The sequence below is a fragment of the Amblyomma maculatum genome, chromosome 9 (genome assembly GCF_055883805.1).
Source record: "Amblyomma maculatum isolate TAMU_Amacu chromosome 9, ASM5588380v1, whole genome shotgun sequence".
Classification (NCBI taxonomy): Eukaryota; Metazoa; Arthropoda; class Arachnida; order Ixodida; family Ixodidae; genus Amblyomma; species Amblyomma maculatum.
Genome location: NC_139352.1, coordinates 26,361,014 through 26,380,374, shown reverse-complemented (window position 1 = coordinate 26,380,374; position 19,361 = coordinate 26,361,014). Strand labels below are relative to the sequence as shown.

At 45.0% G+C, this 19,361-nt stretch overlaps 1 protein-coding gene across 1 annotated transcript in view; it reads right to left on the bottom strand.

The window, feature by feature from the left end:
* The window catches only part of Nmnat (nicotinamide mononucleotide adenylyltransferase), a 29,729-nt gene extending 10,669 nt beyond the window's left edge, over nucleotides 1-19,060 (bottom strand). Inside the window, exons 1-6 of the mRNA XM_084578424.1 lie at nucleotides 18,762-19,060; nucleotides 12,386-12,539; nucleotides 11,004-11,152; nucleotides 9,879-9,967; nucleotides 4,363-4,464; nucleotides 1,637-1,695 (exon numbers count right to left, since the gene is read on the bottom strand). Of these exons, the coding sequence (XP_084434550.1) occupies nucleotides 1,637-1,695; nucleotides 4,363-4,464; nucleotides 9,879-9,967; nucleotides 11,004-11,152; nucleotides 12,386-12,539; nucleotides 18,762-18,840 (632 nt within the window). The 5' untranslated portion in view covers nucleotides 18,841-19,060. The remainder of the gene's footprint in view (nucleotides 1-1,636; nucleotides 1,696-4,362; nucleotides 4,465-9,878; nucleotides 9,968-11,003; nucleotides 11,153-12,385; nucleotides 12,540-18,761) is intronic.
* Between the last annotated feature and the right edge of the window lie 301 nt (nucleotides 19,061-19,361).

The following is a 19,361-nucleotide window of genomic DNA, read 5'->3' as shown; positions in this document are numbered from 1 at the left end:
GCGGGTTAACGACGAGCTCAAGATTAATTTGCTGGCCGCAATAGAAATGATTAACCGTGCCTGGCAAGACGTGACGCAATCCACAATCCGCAACTGCTTCCACCATGCTGGACTATGTCGAGAGGATGCAGAAGCTGCTAGTGAAGCGCGCACTGTGCATGATGACAGCGATGTTGCCACGCTGTGGGAAGAACTCGCTGATGTTCCGGACGCTGTGCCTGAAGAAGTTGCCCTGGAGGATTTTCTCACTGTTGACGACAACGTAGCCGTGACAGCGAGCCCGTTGGACTCTGAAATTGTTGCCGACATGCTGGCATCTGGTGCGAACGAGGAGACCGAGGAGCCGCCGCCGGAGGACGATCGCCCTCGCCCGACGTTGCACGAAGCCCTCGCTGCTACCGATCTGCTGCGCCGATACTGCTCCGGAATACAGGGAAGCGGACTGGAGTTTGTGGAAATGATGTCGCGTGTGGAAAGTGCGATTCTCGCTGATGCAGTGTTCAGGCGAAGATCACTGCCTACTGCAAATAAGTGAGCATTTATCTGCAATAAATTTCTTTTGTAGATTCATGGTGAGCGGCACGGTTTTTCTTTAGTTAGTGCGTTTTCGCTGCGCTGTCTGGACATCGTGTATAACGAATTTGGTACTGAAGTTCGTTATAAACGGGTTTGGTTATAGCGAAATACTTTATATAGCGAACAAATTGCGTTGAATTACGCAGTTCGTTATAACCGGGTTTGACGGTACTAAGTATCCAGCGCATAAATACATGCTGGAGCCATTGCAGTAGCAGCTGCCTCTGCTTCATGTTTCCCAGGCATGTGCTTCTACACTTTTCTATTTTCTTGCCAATTCAGCTCTTTCGATCTCAATTCCCCTTGTTCACAGCGCTCACTTCCTTTGTCTGGCAGCTCGTGAGTATGGCGGTGAAGGTTACTCATGCTAACTTGAAAAGCAGCTGTGGGAAGCGGAAACGAATTCCTTATTTTATAGGGATGGCTACAAAAAATCAGAATACGTTAACGGCTTAGTTCCCGAGGTAATGTAAGATGCGTTCTACAACAGCTTACCAGAGAGAAAGTAAAAACAACCAGAACTTGCAGTCATGTAAATATGATGCACCAAAGACCCCTTTAGGGCAATGCTTACGCATGCATGAGCTTCCGGCATCCATGTGACTTGCTAAGCACGTGTAAACAGCGCATCTGTGGAAGCTGTTGCTCTAACACTCATAGCTTCTGTGCCAAGCGCCACAGAGATTTTTCCTCGAGTATAGCTCCACAGTTGGCGTCCAACATTTAAAAGACAAAAACAATGAGCTAAGCCCAAGGCTATCGAGTTAGTCGACACCTCTGGAGGGTGTCCTTGAAGGATCATAAAATTATCATTTGTGACCCTTATGCAACATGTCAAATCAGCTGCATGAAGAGATAAAACGGAGGCTACAGAGTTCACCGTACAAAATGCAGTTACTGTTGTTTCTTGTTTTATCACAACACCATTAAATTTTTTTTTCTTTCTCCACACTGCAGGTTCCATGCTTGGAAGGTTACTGTATTGAACAATGCAGTTGTGCAGCTGTTGAAATGGCCTGTGGGTCACCAGCGTATCACAGGGGAAAAATATGGAGCTCACCTGATAGCCGTGGAACTGATCTCATTTGCAATCCACTCTGTGACCACGTGAATGTGACTCTGCAAAAGGAGATTTGCAATTTCACCTGCTTACCTGGGTTTGCATGTAGAGATAGCTAAACACAACATAGGCAGTGGTGCTCTGTCATTTCATTTTATGCACTCCACCCTAGCCCCCAAGCAAGCTGTGTTCAACAGTAAACACTGATGTGACCAGCAGCCAGCTCTTTTGAAGCAAACTTCACACTATCAGCATGCTGCCCATCTTCGGGACCACTATTAACTTTCTATGGGCTTCTCTGTAGACACTTCTTCAGGCCAGAATCCCAAAACATAACAGACCACAGCAGAATATCTAGAACTCTATGTCGGTTGCTTTACAAAACGAGACTTGCCTATGATGTGATTGATATACTGAAACTGTTCAGACAAGATGCGTCATATCAGCAAGAACCATGCAAAACAGATATTTAAAAGCAGAGATTTGGGCTAGTTGGTGCATCATACAAGAGGAAAACAAAAAGACCAAATAAAAAACTTACTACAAATAGGACTATGCATTTACGCATTGCAAACTTGTTGCACCCCCCCCCTCCCTCCCTTTTCTTTTTCACTGTTTCTGCTCGATAGGTGGCCCAGTTCTATAAGGGTAGGTAAGAAATTATCTACACTTTTCATTCTGCAGTTTATATGTGTAAAGGTGGTTGTAGCTCATTTACATCATTTTTCTACATAGTCCCCTTCCTTTCCAATGCACTTGATTCAATGAGTCACAAGCTTGCCCATTCCTTCCGAGAAGAGGGTTTTCAGTTAGTCGCAAAACCACTTTTGGGCCACTTCCCACAAAGACTAGGTTTGCACAGTATAGATGGCCTTTCAAAGTATTCTTGACTGCCCCACAACAGTAAAAGTCTGAAGGATCAAAAAGAAACATTTCAATAGAATCATTGCCTGCTTAGTTTTGATCAACTTATATTAAACTGTGAGACAACTCCAACCAACAATTTGTTTTAAAAATCTCAACGCGTCAAAGACTTCTCCTTCTTCAGCAGTGACTAGGGATCATTTTGTTTGCTGCTTTAAATATACAAAGAAGAGGAAAAAGAATAAGTCCGGCATGTGAAAGGGGCACGGTTTTGCTTGCAAGAAAGTTGGTTTCTTGGAAGTCGATTTTGTGATAACGCTTGGCCATAGGTTGGTGCTGTCTTGTGACGATGCAGATATCGTTCCTGTGATGTCATTTTCTATCTTTTACATTACTAGTTTCTTCTCGACAATGTTACAGTTGACACCTCGGACACAAGGAAGGTAGACATAATTGCACAGTGGTGTTTATCGGCCCTTAGATTGTTTCTCTCAGCATGTCATGATCTTTCTGAAGGTTGAATGGTTTTCTAACAAAATTTGAGGGGCAGCTAGTCTTTGCAAGTTCCTAAACAGCATGTATTTCTTTTGTTCAGTCAGGTTCTGTGCTGCAATGTATTTTGACCTACCGTATTAATGTCTTAACTTACATGCAGATTCCTGGAAGCCAAGCTGGATTTGAAACACTCAGATGTTTCAAATTAAAAAGTTTTAGTTGGGGGTGTCTCACAGTTTGCTATAAAGTCTGAAGGATCGAGATCTCGACAGTAAGGGGGTGGGGTGTTCCAATAACACAGATGCACCAACGTGACGCATGCATGTAGAGATGGAAAGTCGTCTCTGCAATGCATCATCTGCACAGGCATGCATCTACAGTCAGGATCTTGCTCCCTCTGAATTTCATCTGCCTAGGCCATTCAAAGCATGAGTTAGTTATGCCAATGCTTCAGGAGGAGTGAGATTGGGGAGAGAGAGAGAGACGCACAACTAGGCAGCTGAGCAGCTTCAAAGCATTTGCTGCCACAGAAAAACATTACAAGAAAAAAATGTGTGAACACCAGCCACTAGAGATGAGGATGAGAAAAAACGATGGCATAAAAAAAAAAGCCACACCAATGCCGTATCATTTCTATACAGGATAATGCTAGTTGGGTCCATATTCAGAGTTGGCGTAATTCTCAACTACCATTCTCGCCATTTTCACCTTCATCTAATTGGTGGAAACACTGGAGCTGGAACTGGTGGCAACTGAAATGGCATTGGGTCCCAGTGTTTCCACCAATGAGAGCAAAAACAACACTTGTAGATATGACGTGAAATCAGAATGAGGACCCCCGTTTCATGCCCTCAATCTTCAGCTGACTTGAGGAATAAATGTTCTTATTTGCACGCAACCTTCGCTGCAATGCCTTGTCATATATACTGGTTTGGTTTGTGGGGTTTAATGTCCCAAAGCGACTCAGGCTACGAGAGACGCCGTAGTGGAGGGCTTCGGAAATTTTGTCCACCTGGGGTTCTTTAACATGCACTAACATCGCACAGCACACCCGCGCCTTGCTTTTTGCCGCCATGAAAAAGAGTCCGCTGAGGCTGGGATTTCATCCCACTTCCTTGGCTACAGTAGTCGAGTGCCCTAACCACTGCACCACAACAGCGGGGACTTGTTATATATACTGTTTTCATTTGATACCTATTTGGACACGCATGTCGACCAAAATTTTTGAGGATGTATTCATTAAAATAGATTTTCGAAGTACTTTTGTGTTCACCTTAAAGAGAGCAGGGTAAAATGCCATGCAAACTTAGTGACGCCCGAATGTTTGGGAATTCCCCACCGCGCATCATCTCCCAAGGTACACTCACCCGATTTCGGTACAGGATGTCCAGCTCGTAGATGGTGCGTGCCACATCATAGCCAGAACGAGTCACGACCACCAAGCCATACTGAGTCAGGATGTGCTCTATCTTTATGATAGAGTGGCAGCCGAAACACCGGGGGACATCGAAGGAGGGTAGAGAAGTAACGAATCAATCTCACTGCGGCTACTGGCACACAAAGATGCATACATTCTTGTCAACACCAGGACATGCAGTAAGGCACTTTGACACTCCTGACCACTCAAGGCTCTACAGTCTAGAGAAGTGTTCCTCCAAATCTGCAGTAGGCTACCATATACACAAGCTCAGCTGTACATGTGACCAACCGTGCATAAAATAAAAGTGCATAAAACAGACATGCAAGAAAAGAAAAAAAGCCAAAACGATCTCTATGTCCCTTTCAGCCATGCACGGATGCCACTTATTCACACACACACAAAAAAAGAACAGTAATTCTTCAGTAGAAAATAATATTAACAACAAAAAAAAAAAGTTGTGCTTAAAAATAAACACCGAAAAAGGTCAAATCCTCAGAAAATGAAAAACGAAAACTCCAACCCCTATATTAACGTAGTCGAACCCAACCAAGAATCTTCTGGTTTGCCTCACCTTGAGGGTGAACTTCCCAGAAGAAAAAAAGAATGCTTTATGGCAGACTCAAACACAGGAATTTCTCGTGGGAAGCAAGCATAGCTATAGCACCAATTGGTCACCACACATTATCAAACGCTACTCTTTAACATTGTGAATTACATATCTCCATACTGTTATATCTGCGGATGGACCGAAAAAACATCGCAATCGCATTACCCTCTTAAGGTGGGATGTGGGGATCGGATCGTAAAAAGTTGATTTTAGAAAACTTAACTTTTCGGCATCTAAAGCACTCATTCTTTTTTGTACTAAATTATGTCACCCAAAAACCAATTCTAAGTGCTCCAAATAAATATACAGTCAACGTAATGTACACAGAGTAAGTATGCTAGTTTATTTTAGAACTTTAAGGCTTTTCTCAACTTTGTTTGCAGCATATCACCTTGCTCATGGAAAGCATAGCACATTGTGCAATGGATGCATGGATTTGAATGCTGCTTGTTTTGTTGTACAGTTGAATCCCGCCACAACGAATACCGCCACAACGAAATTTCCGCGACAACGAATAATTTTTTATTCCCCGCGAGTATCCTATAAGAATTAATGGCCTAAATTTCTCTGCACAACGAACCATTTTTGCAGAGCGTTTCCGCTTCAACGAAATTTTCGCGTTCAAAATCGAAACCGAAACTAGTTTTATTGGCGAGAAGTCCAAGTCAAATCCAAAGCCACATTAAGCATGAAATCACGTGATTGCAGTTCCGCCATTTTGGCTTTGTGTCGTGGTCGCGTTGTTCACTCGCTGCCTTTCTCTTCGACAACGACGAGTTTTCATCCGCAGGACACGATGGCAACGCAAGTGAAAAAACGCAAAACTCTTTCCCTTGAGCAAAAAGCTCAAATAATCGCCCAAGCAGAAAGCGGAAGGAAGAAAGCGGCAATTGCTGAAGACTTCGGAATTCCTGCAAGTTCGCTGTCAACGATTCTAGGCAATAAGGACAGCGTGAGAATGGCACTTGCTTCAGGCACATCCTCGAAGCACAAAAAGGTGACGCGGCCCCTCCATGAAGAGTTGGACAAAGCAGTGCATGCGTGGTTTGTGGAAGCACGAGCCAGCAACGTCCCCCTGTCCGGAAGCATCGTCCAGCAGAAAGCCTTGAACTATGCATGCCTCTTTGGCATTGATGATTTTAAAGCCAGCATTGGCTGGCTAAACCGTTTCAAGGCCCGCCATAACATCGTTGGAAAAGTGTTGTGCGGCGAGTCAATGTCAGCAGACGTGGACGGAGCAGCTGCTTGGAAGGCGAGTAACATGGCCGGAATTTTAAGCAACTTCGCGCCTGCAGACATTTACAACGCCGACGAGACCGGGCTATTCTACGAGATGTTGCCGGCTAGGACACTCGACTTCAAGGGGCAGCGCTGTCACGGCGGCAAACACAGCAAAAAACGCATCACAGCGCTGCTTTGCACAAACATGGATGGCTCGGACAAGCGTCTGCCGTTAGTCATAGGCAAAAGTGCCAAGCCGCGCTGTTTTAAGGGAACTCGTAGCCTACCTGTGCAGTACAAGGCGAACAACAAGTCATGGATGACCCGCGCTATTTTCACCGAGTGGATGATGGCATTCGACCGCGACATGAAGCGGCAGGGCCGTAAAGTTTGCTTGCTTTCGGACAATTGTTCAGCGCATCACTCCGAAGAAGTCAAGCTCACTAACACGGAGCTGAGGTTTTTCCCTCCCAATTGCACGTCTGTCTTACAGCCTCTCGATCAGGGCGTGATTCTTAGCCTGAAGCGCGCTTACCGCGGGAGGTTAATTCAGCGGCTGCTTTTTAACACTGAAACCGGCCGAGACACGAAGGTGGACTTGTACGTGGCACTGCAGATTATGTCTGCTGCCTGGAGCACACTGGGGCGCTCAGTAATTGTGAACTGTTTCAGGCACGCCGGATTTGCCGAAGGTCGACCCGTACACTCTGCTGGCCTAACACCAGGCGTTACAGACGACGACGAAGAGGCGTCACCGGCTCCGGGGATCGCGGCCGCCTGGAAAACGCTGGGAGAAATAGGAACCGTGCCGCCTAATCTCGAGCTCGACGAATACATCGGCGCTGACGCTTGTGTTGTTGTTCACGAAGATGTGAGTGATGAGCAGATCATAAAAGCTGCCCGGAATGATAAGGACTCTTCCGATGAAGAAGACGACGACGTACAGGAAGCGCCGGCTGCGGCAACCGCCGTACAGGTGATGGACGCTTTTGATGTCATCAGGAATTTCGTTGCTGTCCGAGACGACGATGTTGCAATGGGTTTGCTGACCGAGTGCGAAAATCGCGTGACGGCGTTGCTCGCCGTGAAGCGTAAGCAAACCAAGCTTACAGATTTTTGGCATTAAACGCCTTTGCTGCTGCTTGGGCAATTCTTTCTGCGTTTCACGTCAAATTTTTGCGATAACGAAGTTCCGCGAGAACGAATTTTTTTTCGTGCACCGTGAATTTCGTTATAGCGGGATTCAACTGTAATTGCTGACATATGCTCTGTAGCAAGACAGTCTCAGATTTACCATCTAGGCTCACATTCTTTTTATTATCCAGTAATTAGGCCACGATGCATTCTAAACAATAGAAGAAGGTGCATTTTGCGTTCTTAAAAAAAGAAAAAAAAAAAACAAGCTGGGAAATCCAAAAAGAAATTAAGAGTGTCTTGATTTAGACCTCACTTCTTATTAAATATTAAAACCATTTACAGACCAATAGCCAATTTCGTAGTCTTGCTAGGCCTTCCCCGAGCAAGCAAAGTGGGAACATGTGAACTGTGATAAGACAAAAATTACTAAGATATCGCAGTGAAACTTAATATCCGACTGTTTGATGCTATTTAAATAAATAAATAATAATTGGTCCACAGCAAGGGAAAGGTGCAGTATCTGTCACACTAGTTTCTGTGGACACCTGAACCATGCCCTAAGAGAAGGGAGGAAGATGGGAGCGAAAGTGGATAGAGAGAAAGAGTAGTAGTAGTGGAGGGTTACGGAGTAATTTCGACCATCTGGGGATCTTTAACGTGCGCTGACATCGCACAGCACACCTCCGTTTCACCTCCATCGATATGCAGCCGCCAAGGTCGGGTTCGAACCCGGGTACTCCAGCACAGTAATCGCCCGTCTTATCACTGAAGTGTACTAATTTGCATCCCTCTAAGTTGAAGAATAAGAAAGTTTGCTTCCAATCCCCTCATCCACCCTTACGGTGCCAAAACTTTTATGGCACACTACCTATAAGGTTCCCAGTCACCGATTTCACTGATCTTTGCCTGAAACCTGAAACTGAAACCCTAGCCTCAAACTGAAAGCAGAACTAATAGAACATGCTTACGTACAAACTTCACATTTTGCTAACTTGGCTACACCGACTACAAATTTCTTTTTATTAAGGTCAGAATGTCAAGAACCTTTCCATAAATGTGTTTTTCCTTTAGATTAGGAATGTGCTATCATAGCTGGGTCTCAGATCTAAAGTTATCTGGCAGAGTCCAGAGTGCAATCATGTTATTTCTAAACCTGCTTATGTAAGTCCACATTACTGGAAGTCATAAACAGGCAGAACATTTTGCGATCACACTGGCTAATAACGAGACCATGGAAGCAGCCATCACCCCCTTGTACAACGTCACTAGGGGGCTGTCTGAGAAAGCATAGCCAGGCTAGAGGATAGCATGCACCACTGCCCACTCAGTGCTAGCTGGGCATTTTGTCTTCCTTTGTTTTATCTGCCCACTCTAACATGTGTCGGTCTGCCCGCCACCACTGCCTCAAGAAATGGGCACTCCACTTTAATGACACTCTCCGTATCACGAGCGGGCCAATAGGCTATTAGGGCGAATAGGGCCAATAGGCTGCCTGAAGGCATGCTGCACCAAAGGCACAAAACAGCCAGTTTGACATGGTTGTCTACAGCAGCCAAGCATGGCAAAGCAAGCTTTCCAACAACACAAAAATGGCTGCAATCAACTACTACATCCACTACAACTTCATCCACTCTTCTCAAATGATTCTGGTCACACGAGTGATTGGAACTTATATTTTATCTTGTACTTCTAGTTGGAACTTGACTCCAATATTCTGGACAGAGAAAGGTGAATACAAAAACATGCTACCACGTGATTTTGAGTAAAGCAACTTTCTCACAATTTTTTTCCCGTCTTAAGACCTGCTTCTCCTCTTCATCACCATCAGCAAAGACATCCCTACTGTTGCATTTATACCTGAGGCCAGTTCTAAGCTGGGGCCTTTTGTTCCTCCCATCCTTTTCATGACCTTCGCTCAGCACAAAATTTATTGCCCTCATCAGCTGCCACCTGTTCTTGCACATCACACTGTGCGAATGAATATTCTGGTTCTGTTGAACACGTACTGAATGACTGCCTGTATTTTTTTCACCGTGCTAGGCATAATAAAGCCCCCAACAATGATTCTAAACAACTGGCTGATCAGCCATTCTGCTGATGGACCAAATGCGAAACCTGCTGCATTGGTCACTCGTTAATAAAACTAAGCAGTTAAGTCAGAGTTCCTGGGTTTGAACCCGACCACGGCGGCTGCATTTCGATGGAGTCGAATCCGTGTAAAGTGGGATGTCAGCGCACGTTAAAGATCTCCAGGTGGTCGAAATTACTCCGTAGCCCTCCACTACGGCTCCCCTTTCTCTCTTTCCACTTTCACTCCCACCTTCATTCCTTCCCTTACGGCGCGGTTCAGGTGTCCACATAGCAAGTGTGACAGATACTGCACCTTTCCCTTCCTATGAACCAATTAAAAAAAAAAACCAGTTAAGCCAAAGCCCAAGCTGACTAGCCCCTAGAACACTCGGCATACGGTGTCATAAGTCAATGCTCAGACAACTCACGTCATCCTCACTCCACAGACCAGGCACTCGAAACGACTGCAACAAGTCTGCTCCACACAGCAGCATCAGCTGGACATTTGAGAAGGCCTCTGCATGCAGGCGATGGAGACATAATGACATGCATTAGAAAGTTGATTTGCAATCTTCACAAAAATTCAATTTTATACATGCAGTTGCAGGGTGGCACCACTGTAGATAAAATCAATGATTAACAGTAAACATTTTCACGTGTAATGAATCACTTCTTCTTCAGGCTAAAAGAGGTCCCAAGAAGTTAGCCTTCTTAGCGTGCGACTACTTTATCAGTGCATTACAGTAAGCAAGTTTCACCTCCACCATGTTGTTCTTTCTCTAAGGCAGCAGATGCAGCAAAAGAATGCTTAAGCCCCATCATGACACTAAACTGGAAGGTGTCAAATTGAAAAACAGCAATAAAGGCTGGTTAGCAGCAACTTAAAAAAGCAAGTGCTACTTGTACCACTGAAGTGGAAAGGCTCTGCGAATAATAAAAACACAGAAAGGCTGTTGGAAACCACCAGTGCATATTGCACACGAATATAATATGAGCAGCACTGGCCATACCTTCCATTTTGACTTCATTAAATATTATACTAATATTCATACCCACTGGGCTAAAATTTTCTCATTTTGCCTTTGCAAGCGGTATAGGCATTGTCACTTGCGTTCCAGAAATGTTTAACCTGAGGCACAGTGCTAAATCAACAACACTTTTCCAAGACAAACTTAGTTGTTTGCCATATTTATTTTTTGCTTTAAACTAACTAAATATGCATGCACAAACTTCCAATTAAACAGAATTGATGCTTTAGTGTCCATCAACATCAAGTGACTAGAAAAGGGCCTTTAAATTCGAACAATTCTGGGTCTGTTTCAAGCGTGAACTACAGTGAGTTCATTGTACAAGCAACGACAGTGACAAATAATAATTGGAGAAGTTACTTTTGGCTGCCAGAAAATACAGTTGAGATGTACTGTTCTGAACAGACCCATCAGTGCTCCAGTTTTTTTTCTGAACAGAATTATGACAGCAAGAGAGAAAAAAAAAGAAAAGGCAGGTTTGGGCTTCCGCAGAGAGTGAGCAATAAGGCAACTAATGAAACACACCGTTCAGGTTGTCGTTGCTCTGGCGTCGCCGCCGTCGCTTGGCCCCCGAGTGTGTGGGCAGCCCTTCGGCAGCGATCCTCTGCCGGTGGTGATCCAGTACACGCCGCGTCTGCGTCCAGTTCTCCTGCTCACACTCCCACGTGTCTAGCCTGCCACAAAATCAGGGGAGGGACATGTACAGGAGGAAGATCACATGAAGGAGATTGGCAACTATTAGGAGACATCAAAGACAAAAGATGCTAGAAAGGTTTAACTGCGCAAGAAACACATTTACATCAAAGCATCCAATACACAGACAAATACCGCACTCACAGCTGGTTTCATCATAGCAGGACATGCTGAATATAAAGGTTGCGTCTCACAAGCATGCACAGAAAAGGAAGTCCATGCCATGCCTCATTCACATTAAAATTACATCCCGATTTCGTTCCATTCATCACATAACTTTTGTGTAGACAAGAAACAATTGGACCGCAATGTCTAGTCGACAGCTATACAGGTCACTGCTTTGTTACAAGGAAACTCGGTGGCTGGGGTTGGGGTGAGGAGCAATGAAACATAGGTTGACAAAACTGCTTGAAGAAGGTTGGCGGAGTCTTCCTAGATAAAGAATTTTGAGAACTACAAGTGTAGTAAAACAGGTAAGGTTATGCACCAAACACGTACTCATATTAGCTCCAGAAACAGGAGACACTGAATTGAGTGCAAGATCATCCACTCTGTCTTGCGTCTATGATATTCAATTCGCACTATATTTCCGGATTACCAAAACTTTTAAACACTTGCTAGACACGAAAGAGTTCACTAGTTTTGTGCCCGCTACTGAAACAGCAGCTCATAACAGTGCCACTAAAGGGTTAGAGAATGAGTGGACAAGGTGAGCCATTGGATTCCATGGTTTGTGGCTAAACAGCATTTGAACAACATGCTGAAGCAACATGGTCTATGCTATGAAGGGCAGCCATAGTGGAGAAGTATAAATTTAGACCACCTTGAGCCCTATAACGTGAAATGCACAGCACGAAAACATTTTTGCATTTTGCCTCCATCGAAATGCAGCCACTGAAGCTGGAATTCAATCACATAAACTTGGGAGTTAGCAGTAGAATGCCAGGGCTACTGAGTCAGCCATGTAGCATTTAACGTCCGAAAAGAGCACATGTTATGAGGGGAACCCCTGAATTAATATCTATCACGTAGGGTTCTTAAATGTGTACCCACAAGGCACACTACAAAGGTGTCCTTTGCATTTAACTTCCACAGAAACGTGGACGCCGCAGCTGAATACAATGATCGCTGCTGGACTTCTGCACAAACCACGGTGTACCCCCCAAACGGCAGCAATGGCTGCTGGTGAAGCAATACCCTCGCTCACCACTCACCTCACCCAGGTAGAGGAGGCCAGAGCCAAGGACAACATTCGGCACCGGTCATTGGCAGGTGCCAGGCCCAGCTTGCCATAGCCATCAGACACTGGGGACATCAAGCCACACACCACTTCCACCGAGGGACTGGAGAGGCTGTCCCGGGCCAATTCTGCACAAACACAAGCTTATTAGTTCATTTGGTTTGGTTTGTGGAATTTAACATCCCAAAGCAACTCGGGCTGTAAGAGACACCGTAGTGGAGGGCTCCGGAAATTTCGACCACTTGAGGTTCTTTAACATGCGCTGACATCGCATAGCATATCCTGCATCCTTGGGGGCAGCAGACCACTGCCCTAACCACTGCACCACAACGGCAGGGCACTTATTAGTTCGCAACACTTGCTGCTGGACTAATTAATGAAGATCACTACAGTAACATAGGTCAAAATAAAAATTATACTAACACAAATGCCACAGACAGTGGACATGTGCTCGTTTTCAGAGCACAAAATTACAAACTCCTGCCCGTGTTTCCTCTTCGCTCGTGCAATTTCCATGCTAGCAATTTCGCACTGTACCTCATGCGCACAGTGCATTCAGTCATTAGTCAAGGCAAATATAAGTAGCTATGTAGCTATGTCTAATGAACGGCTGGCTTGTTTACTTGAAAAAACAAGGTGGGGGTTACATTTCTATAGCAGTACCTAGCTTATTAAACTAATGTTAACAACAGTATGCATCACATGGAGTGACATCTGACTGGCAATAAAGAAGCATTTCCATTCGTGATACCCAACCACGAGTGCCTCCTTCACCAATGACCGAAGCCTTGCTGAAGGTGGCACCATGCAAGGACAAGCAGCACTCCATAAGAAGAGCACAAAACTTCCCTTTGAGCTGACACACACATATGGAATCAGAATTCAGAAAGGTGAGCACAGTGGGCATGACAAGCACACTGCTCCACTTCCAGCATAAACGTGGGCACATCATAGCAAAGAAAGCAGCACTGGCAGTTTGGGCTTCTGCAATTACTCAGTAGAAGAATCAAAGCTTCCAACAGCCACATAACTTCCAACACTCTCCCCATCTACCTTGTGATAAGAATGTCAAGAAGCTGAAACCCTAGTCAATTCACTGGCGTTTCTTTCTAACTGCTCCTCGCTCCTGCCGTGTTTTACGCTAACCAGGCTCGCTTTTTGCGCATTATTTCCATGCAAATGTTGTGCTAGTAATGCACTGTGATGCTCTGCAAGGCATGTAAACATTCTTTAATCTGCTCATCAGGTCTTGAACAAATATATAACAGCGCAAAGAGACAAGGACAAGGCCAACAAGGACCAACACGCCCAATTTAACACTTTTAATCCGCTCATCAGGTTTCATAATTTGTGTTCTTCGGTGGCAGGGGCTCTTCCTTGCTGCCATCAGCTCCACCAGGATGAAGCAGTGGTTAGGGCACTAGACTACTGTGCCCAAGGAGAAGGGATCGAATCCCGGCCTCGGCGGCCGCTTTTCGGTGCAGGCGACAAGCAATGCGCCCGTGTGCTGTGCCATGCCACTGCACGTTAAAGAACCCGAGATGGTTGAAATTCCTGGAGTCCTCCACTATGGTGTCTCTCATAGCCTGAGTCGCTTTGGAACGTTAAACCCCACAAACAAAACCAAACCTTGCTGTCATCGCTCGACTAGCCATTTAGCTGAGCTGCCTCATCATTTTCCTTTGTGTATGGGTCAGAATTCATGAACAGTTCCTGGATATATTCGTCCGTCAAGGCGCAAACGCATCTGGCACGCTTACTCACTGTGGCTACAGTGCTCTAGACCATGGTTTTGCTGCTGAGATGAGAACGAAACGACGCGGTGATGATGATACAGATCTAGAAACATCCCCTCTACTTTTTGTTTGAAATTTACCAAACAAGTTCTGCGTGCTTATGTTGCCTCTCCACAGACAGCGCGACATGCCCGCAATATTTCTTTTTGTACGAGTAGTATCAAGAGTAGCAGGGAGCAAGTCAAAAGGGCAACACGAGAGTCCACAATGCGGCACGGCCTTCAGCTAGGCATTCCAAGCACAGCAAACTGAGCACACTGCACAGAACAAGGGCGAAATGGATGCAACCACAAGCAGACAAGCAAATGCACCACACAAGCTTTCAGGGCAATCAATCATCAAGTGCTTAGAATAATATCCGTGAATGAAAAATGAAGGATGCTCTTTTCAGGCCTTTTCCTGCCTCCACAAGCTTTCAGAGCAATTACAAGACTGACATGAGCCAGCCTGTATGCTCACTGTAGAGCCAGTGCAGCAGTGGAGACGTTCCTTTTCTATATTGCCACTTTTAACGCCCTGCCAGCTGTGTCACAGTTTTCTGCTCCGCTGGAACCGAGGCTACCTCTTCCCTTCGAGCGCTCAGCTTGACTAAATTTTGCCTTGCTATTGAAAAAAACACACTGCTCTCAGATCTCATCCTAAGATGCTCCCTAGACACTTGCCATTTTAATGTGATAGCTTTGAAGGCCCCATTATTCAGAAGGTACAGTGTCGGCATTGTCAACATTGTGAAAGAAAAATCACTATAGAAGTCAAGCATGCCTACGACAGGTTGCCCCGCCGCAGTAGTGGAGTGGTACGATAGCCGACTACTGTGCCGGAGTACCCGGATTCGAACCCGACTGACGATGGCTTCGGCGAAACGAAGTGGCATCCGTGTGCTGCGCGATGTCAATGCACGTTAAAGATCCCCAGGTAGTCGAAATTAATCCGTAGCCCTCTACTACGGCTCCTCTTTCTCTCTTTCCACTTTTATTACCACCTTCCTCCCTTCCCTTATGATGCAGTTTAGGGCCCGTATTCCGAGTTTGCGTCATTATCGATGAGTCGCTGTCTCACGTGGCCTCGAGTCATCTGATTGGTCAAAATGCCGGAACCGGATGTTGCCACTACGGAACTGGAAGAGGTGGCAACATCATGTTCCAGTGTTTCCACCAATCAGATGACTCGAGGTCATGTGAGATAGCAGCACGTTCGATAAGGATGCAAACTCTGAATACAGGCCCAAGTGTCCACAGAAACAAGTGTGACAGATACTGCACCTTTCCATTCCTGTGAACCAATTATTATTATTATGCCTATGGCAGGTGACATGAGCATGTAACCTGATGACAATGTATGCACGGCCATGGTCATCAGGCTGTGAAACGTCACGAGACCACTATGAGCTGCAAGCACAGTGGACTCTGTGTTCTCCTTTGAAATGGGAGGGTGAGATTAGAATCCAGCCTTCCAGGGCCCTTGGATCCCAAACTAGACTCACTGTCCCAACGGTACTAAGCGCATGCGTATCATCATCATCATCATCATCATCATCATCATCAGCCTGATTATACCCACTGCAGGGCGAAGGCCTCTCCCATATTTCTCCACTTAACCCGGTTCTGTGCTAGCTGCATCCACATGACCCCTGCGAACTTCTTAATCTCATCGGCCCACCTAACTTTCTGCCGCCCCCTGCTACGCTTTCCTTCCCTTGGAATCCAGTTTGTTACCCTCAGCGACCATCGGTTATCCTCTCTTCGCACTACATGTCCTGCCCATGCCCATTTCTTCTTCTTAATTTCCACTAGAATGTCGGTAACTTGAGTTATTTCTCTGACCCACTCTGCACGCTTTCTATCTCTTAATGTTACCCCTACCATTTTTCGTTCCATAGCCCTCTGGGTTGTCCTCAACTTAAGTAGAACTCTCTTGGTTAGCCTCCACATTTCAGCCCCATAGGTGAGTACAGGCAAGATGCAACTGTTGTATACTTTCCTCTTGAGCGATACCGGTAAGCTGCTAGTCATAATCTGCGAGTGCTTGCCAAATGCGCTCCATCCCAATCTTATTCTTCTTGTTATTTCCTTTTCATGGTCCGGATCTGCGGTTACTACCTGCCCTAAGTAGACATATTCGCCTACTACTTCCAGTAATTCGCTACCTAATGTAAACTGCTGTTCCTTCCCGAGGCTGTTGAACATTACCTTAGTCTTCTGCATATTGATTTTCAAGCCTACTTTTCTACTTTTTCTGTCTAGATCATCAATGGCTCAGTTAAAAGGCAGAGCATTGTACCTATGTCGGGTGGCCTTTCTTGTATAGTAGCTTACAACTCTATACTAATGAATAAGTGTGTGCAAATAGAGGCAAAAATTAAAATAGTAGTATCATTAAGTGAGTAGTAGAGTGCATGTATGCAAACAAGGATCCATAAGGGGGAGCCACCAAAGTGGTCCCATTACTGCTGTCGTGTTGTACCAAAGGCGGAGGGAGGTTAAGTGTCCCCCAGTCATCGCCATTTTCTCCTCTCTATTCCTCTCAGTAAAAACACTGTTAAGCTGGCCACACACTGCAATACACTCACTTCCTTCCAATCATGCTGTTAAGAACAATCACCTTTTTTTCCCTCTGTGCATATATGTTAAAAACAGTGATTGAGATGGGTACTATTAAAACCTAGATTGTTCAAAGGAATTTCTGAACAATAAATGTAAGACAAAACCCAGATGAAAGCCAAACTGTACAAACTAGACATTTTGACTTAAAGGGGCCGAGACATCAGAATTATGCATAGGGCATTAGCAAACATAGATCACCATGTAAAATTTACTTAAGCTCTATAAATAACTTATAAATAAATTTCTGCCCCTGCACTGTTTCAATATTTGCTTCAAGTTGCCAAACAATGGTTCTAATGTGAGGTCCACCAAAAATGTACTAATATATCAGCTCTCTGTCCAGTCACTGTCATTCTGGCTTCTAGAGCAGCTTAGCACAAGAGTTTATACAGATTAGTACTACAAAGCCACCAATGTGTTGCAGATTTTGTAAGTGTCACAGGATCTCATACAAGCTAGTGGCATCTAAAGCTTCATTCAGGAACTTGAACTGCAGAAGAAATGTATGCAATTATAAATTATTTACTGAGCGTACAGAAATTTCCTACAGTGATGCCCTTGTACTAATGTTTAACGCACAAATGTAGGGCAGAAATGTAGTAAGAAACATTTGATGCCTCTACCCTTTCACGATGTTAACTGCACCTACAAAGACCGAGAAGTCAAAAAACAAATCCTGAACTAAACTGCAAGCCAGCAATATTTACGGGCAAAAAAAAATTCCAGGAAAAAATCATACTAAAGAGAGAAGACACCAACACTTAACAGAGTGAGTGATGCAGCACTCAAACAGCTTCACACCACCTGTCAATCAGTCAATACGAAAAGGATCTGACAGATGTTCAGTACAGCTGATAAGATGTGAAATTCTGCAGTGAAAATAGACTATAGTATCACAACCAGTTCCTTTCCACATTCCCATTTATCTCTGGGCTGTGCTATCCCCACTGTTATCTGTTTACTTGCATCAATGCTAGGCATATGCCTTTCAGTTCTTATGGTCTCTTCTTTCTTCAAGCTTCTTTCTTGTTATGCCTTATGCTACAGGACGAATTTTCATACAAAATAGCTAGTTTAAATTATTATCCATAGCATCAATTTTTCGTTTATGTCTTGTTCGCAACAAACTACACTACAAATTGCACTTCGACAATATAGGAAGGAAACTTCATTTAGTCTTTTGCAGCTTTCATTTTTGGTGGCACAAGGTGCTACATACATTAAGCACATAAATATGTCCACTACAAATTTGCTACTCTAAAAATGCCCGTATTCCATTCGTTCCGTTTATTTGTACAACTTTCGAAACTCATGTAGGCACAACGCATTTATGTGCCAGCGAACGAACGACGCGCACATATACCGCCAATGGACAGCAATGCGCCCGCCCGTTTGGCATTTCGCGCACACACCGGAAAAAAAAAAAAAAAGAAAAGAAAAAGAGCAAATGCTAAGCGAGGCCGTCGTCCGGAGGACATTGCACAACGTTGGCCTGGCCGCATGAAACGATCGTTGCCGGTCGTGCCCTCCACAGTACCTTTCCCTCTCTGACCTCACAAGAGCTCATTCAACGATCGGCGAAAAAGAGTTGAACGAAACAAGCCAAATAATACAGCAGCGACGCAGTGAGACAACGACAGTTTCGCGCGTCGTTGACAGGCAGACACACTTCGGAGAAAGCAAAACAGCACGCTCGTCAAGCTTCACGTACCCTACCATAAGTACCACTACTTGACGCGAACAGCTGTGAATACGCAAGCGAAACCTACAGGCACAGGAACGGACAAATGAGAAACGAAATGATATCGCAGAACACTAAGCCGTGAAGCGACCGTGTGTACGGATTCCTAGCGCTCCAAACAAAATATGCAACGCAGTCGCTGGCATGTTACTGCTAGCTTCCGAAATAGCAAACTTGAGCCGACAAGAAAGGCGTTGTGTGCCTACATACCGAACATTCTCAAGTGCATGTTGGTGACGGGATTGAACGAACCGCAGGCGAGCAGCACCACTTTCTTGGCAGGCGGCATCGTCGCAATGCTTGAATGACGGCGGTGCGGATCACTGGTACGATGGGGGCTGACACGCCCGCTGGCCGTTTCAACAGCTCGGATGATGAGCTATGCTCTATGCAGCCCTTGCTAAGAACAGTTACCAATGCCGTTGAGAGCACAAGCTGCAGAGCAACTGCCAGAGAAGTCCCGTCGTCCCGTCTTCTGCTTCCCATCGGTCGACTCCTTAATGGATTCGGATTCGCGCTTCCACGCAAGTCAAAAGTAATCAGTTCTTGTTTCGTTATCGCACCCCATGAAAACTAAGTACAATCTGCGTGTTGTTAAGTAATGGATGTCAGTTTTTCAATTAGTAGTTATCATTACTGAGATTGTCATTATGTCGGCTTAGCCTTTCATTTGTTGGGACTCAAATTTCGCATAGCTGGAACATTTAGCGACAATTTGTTTTTTTCTAAGCTTGGATGGAATACTTGCATTATTATTTCTATATTTTTCATACTTCTAATTTTCTTCGCATGCCAAGGCTACAGTGTACT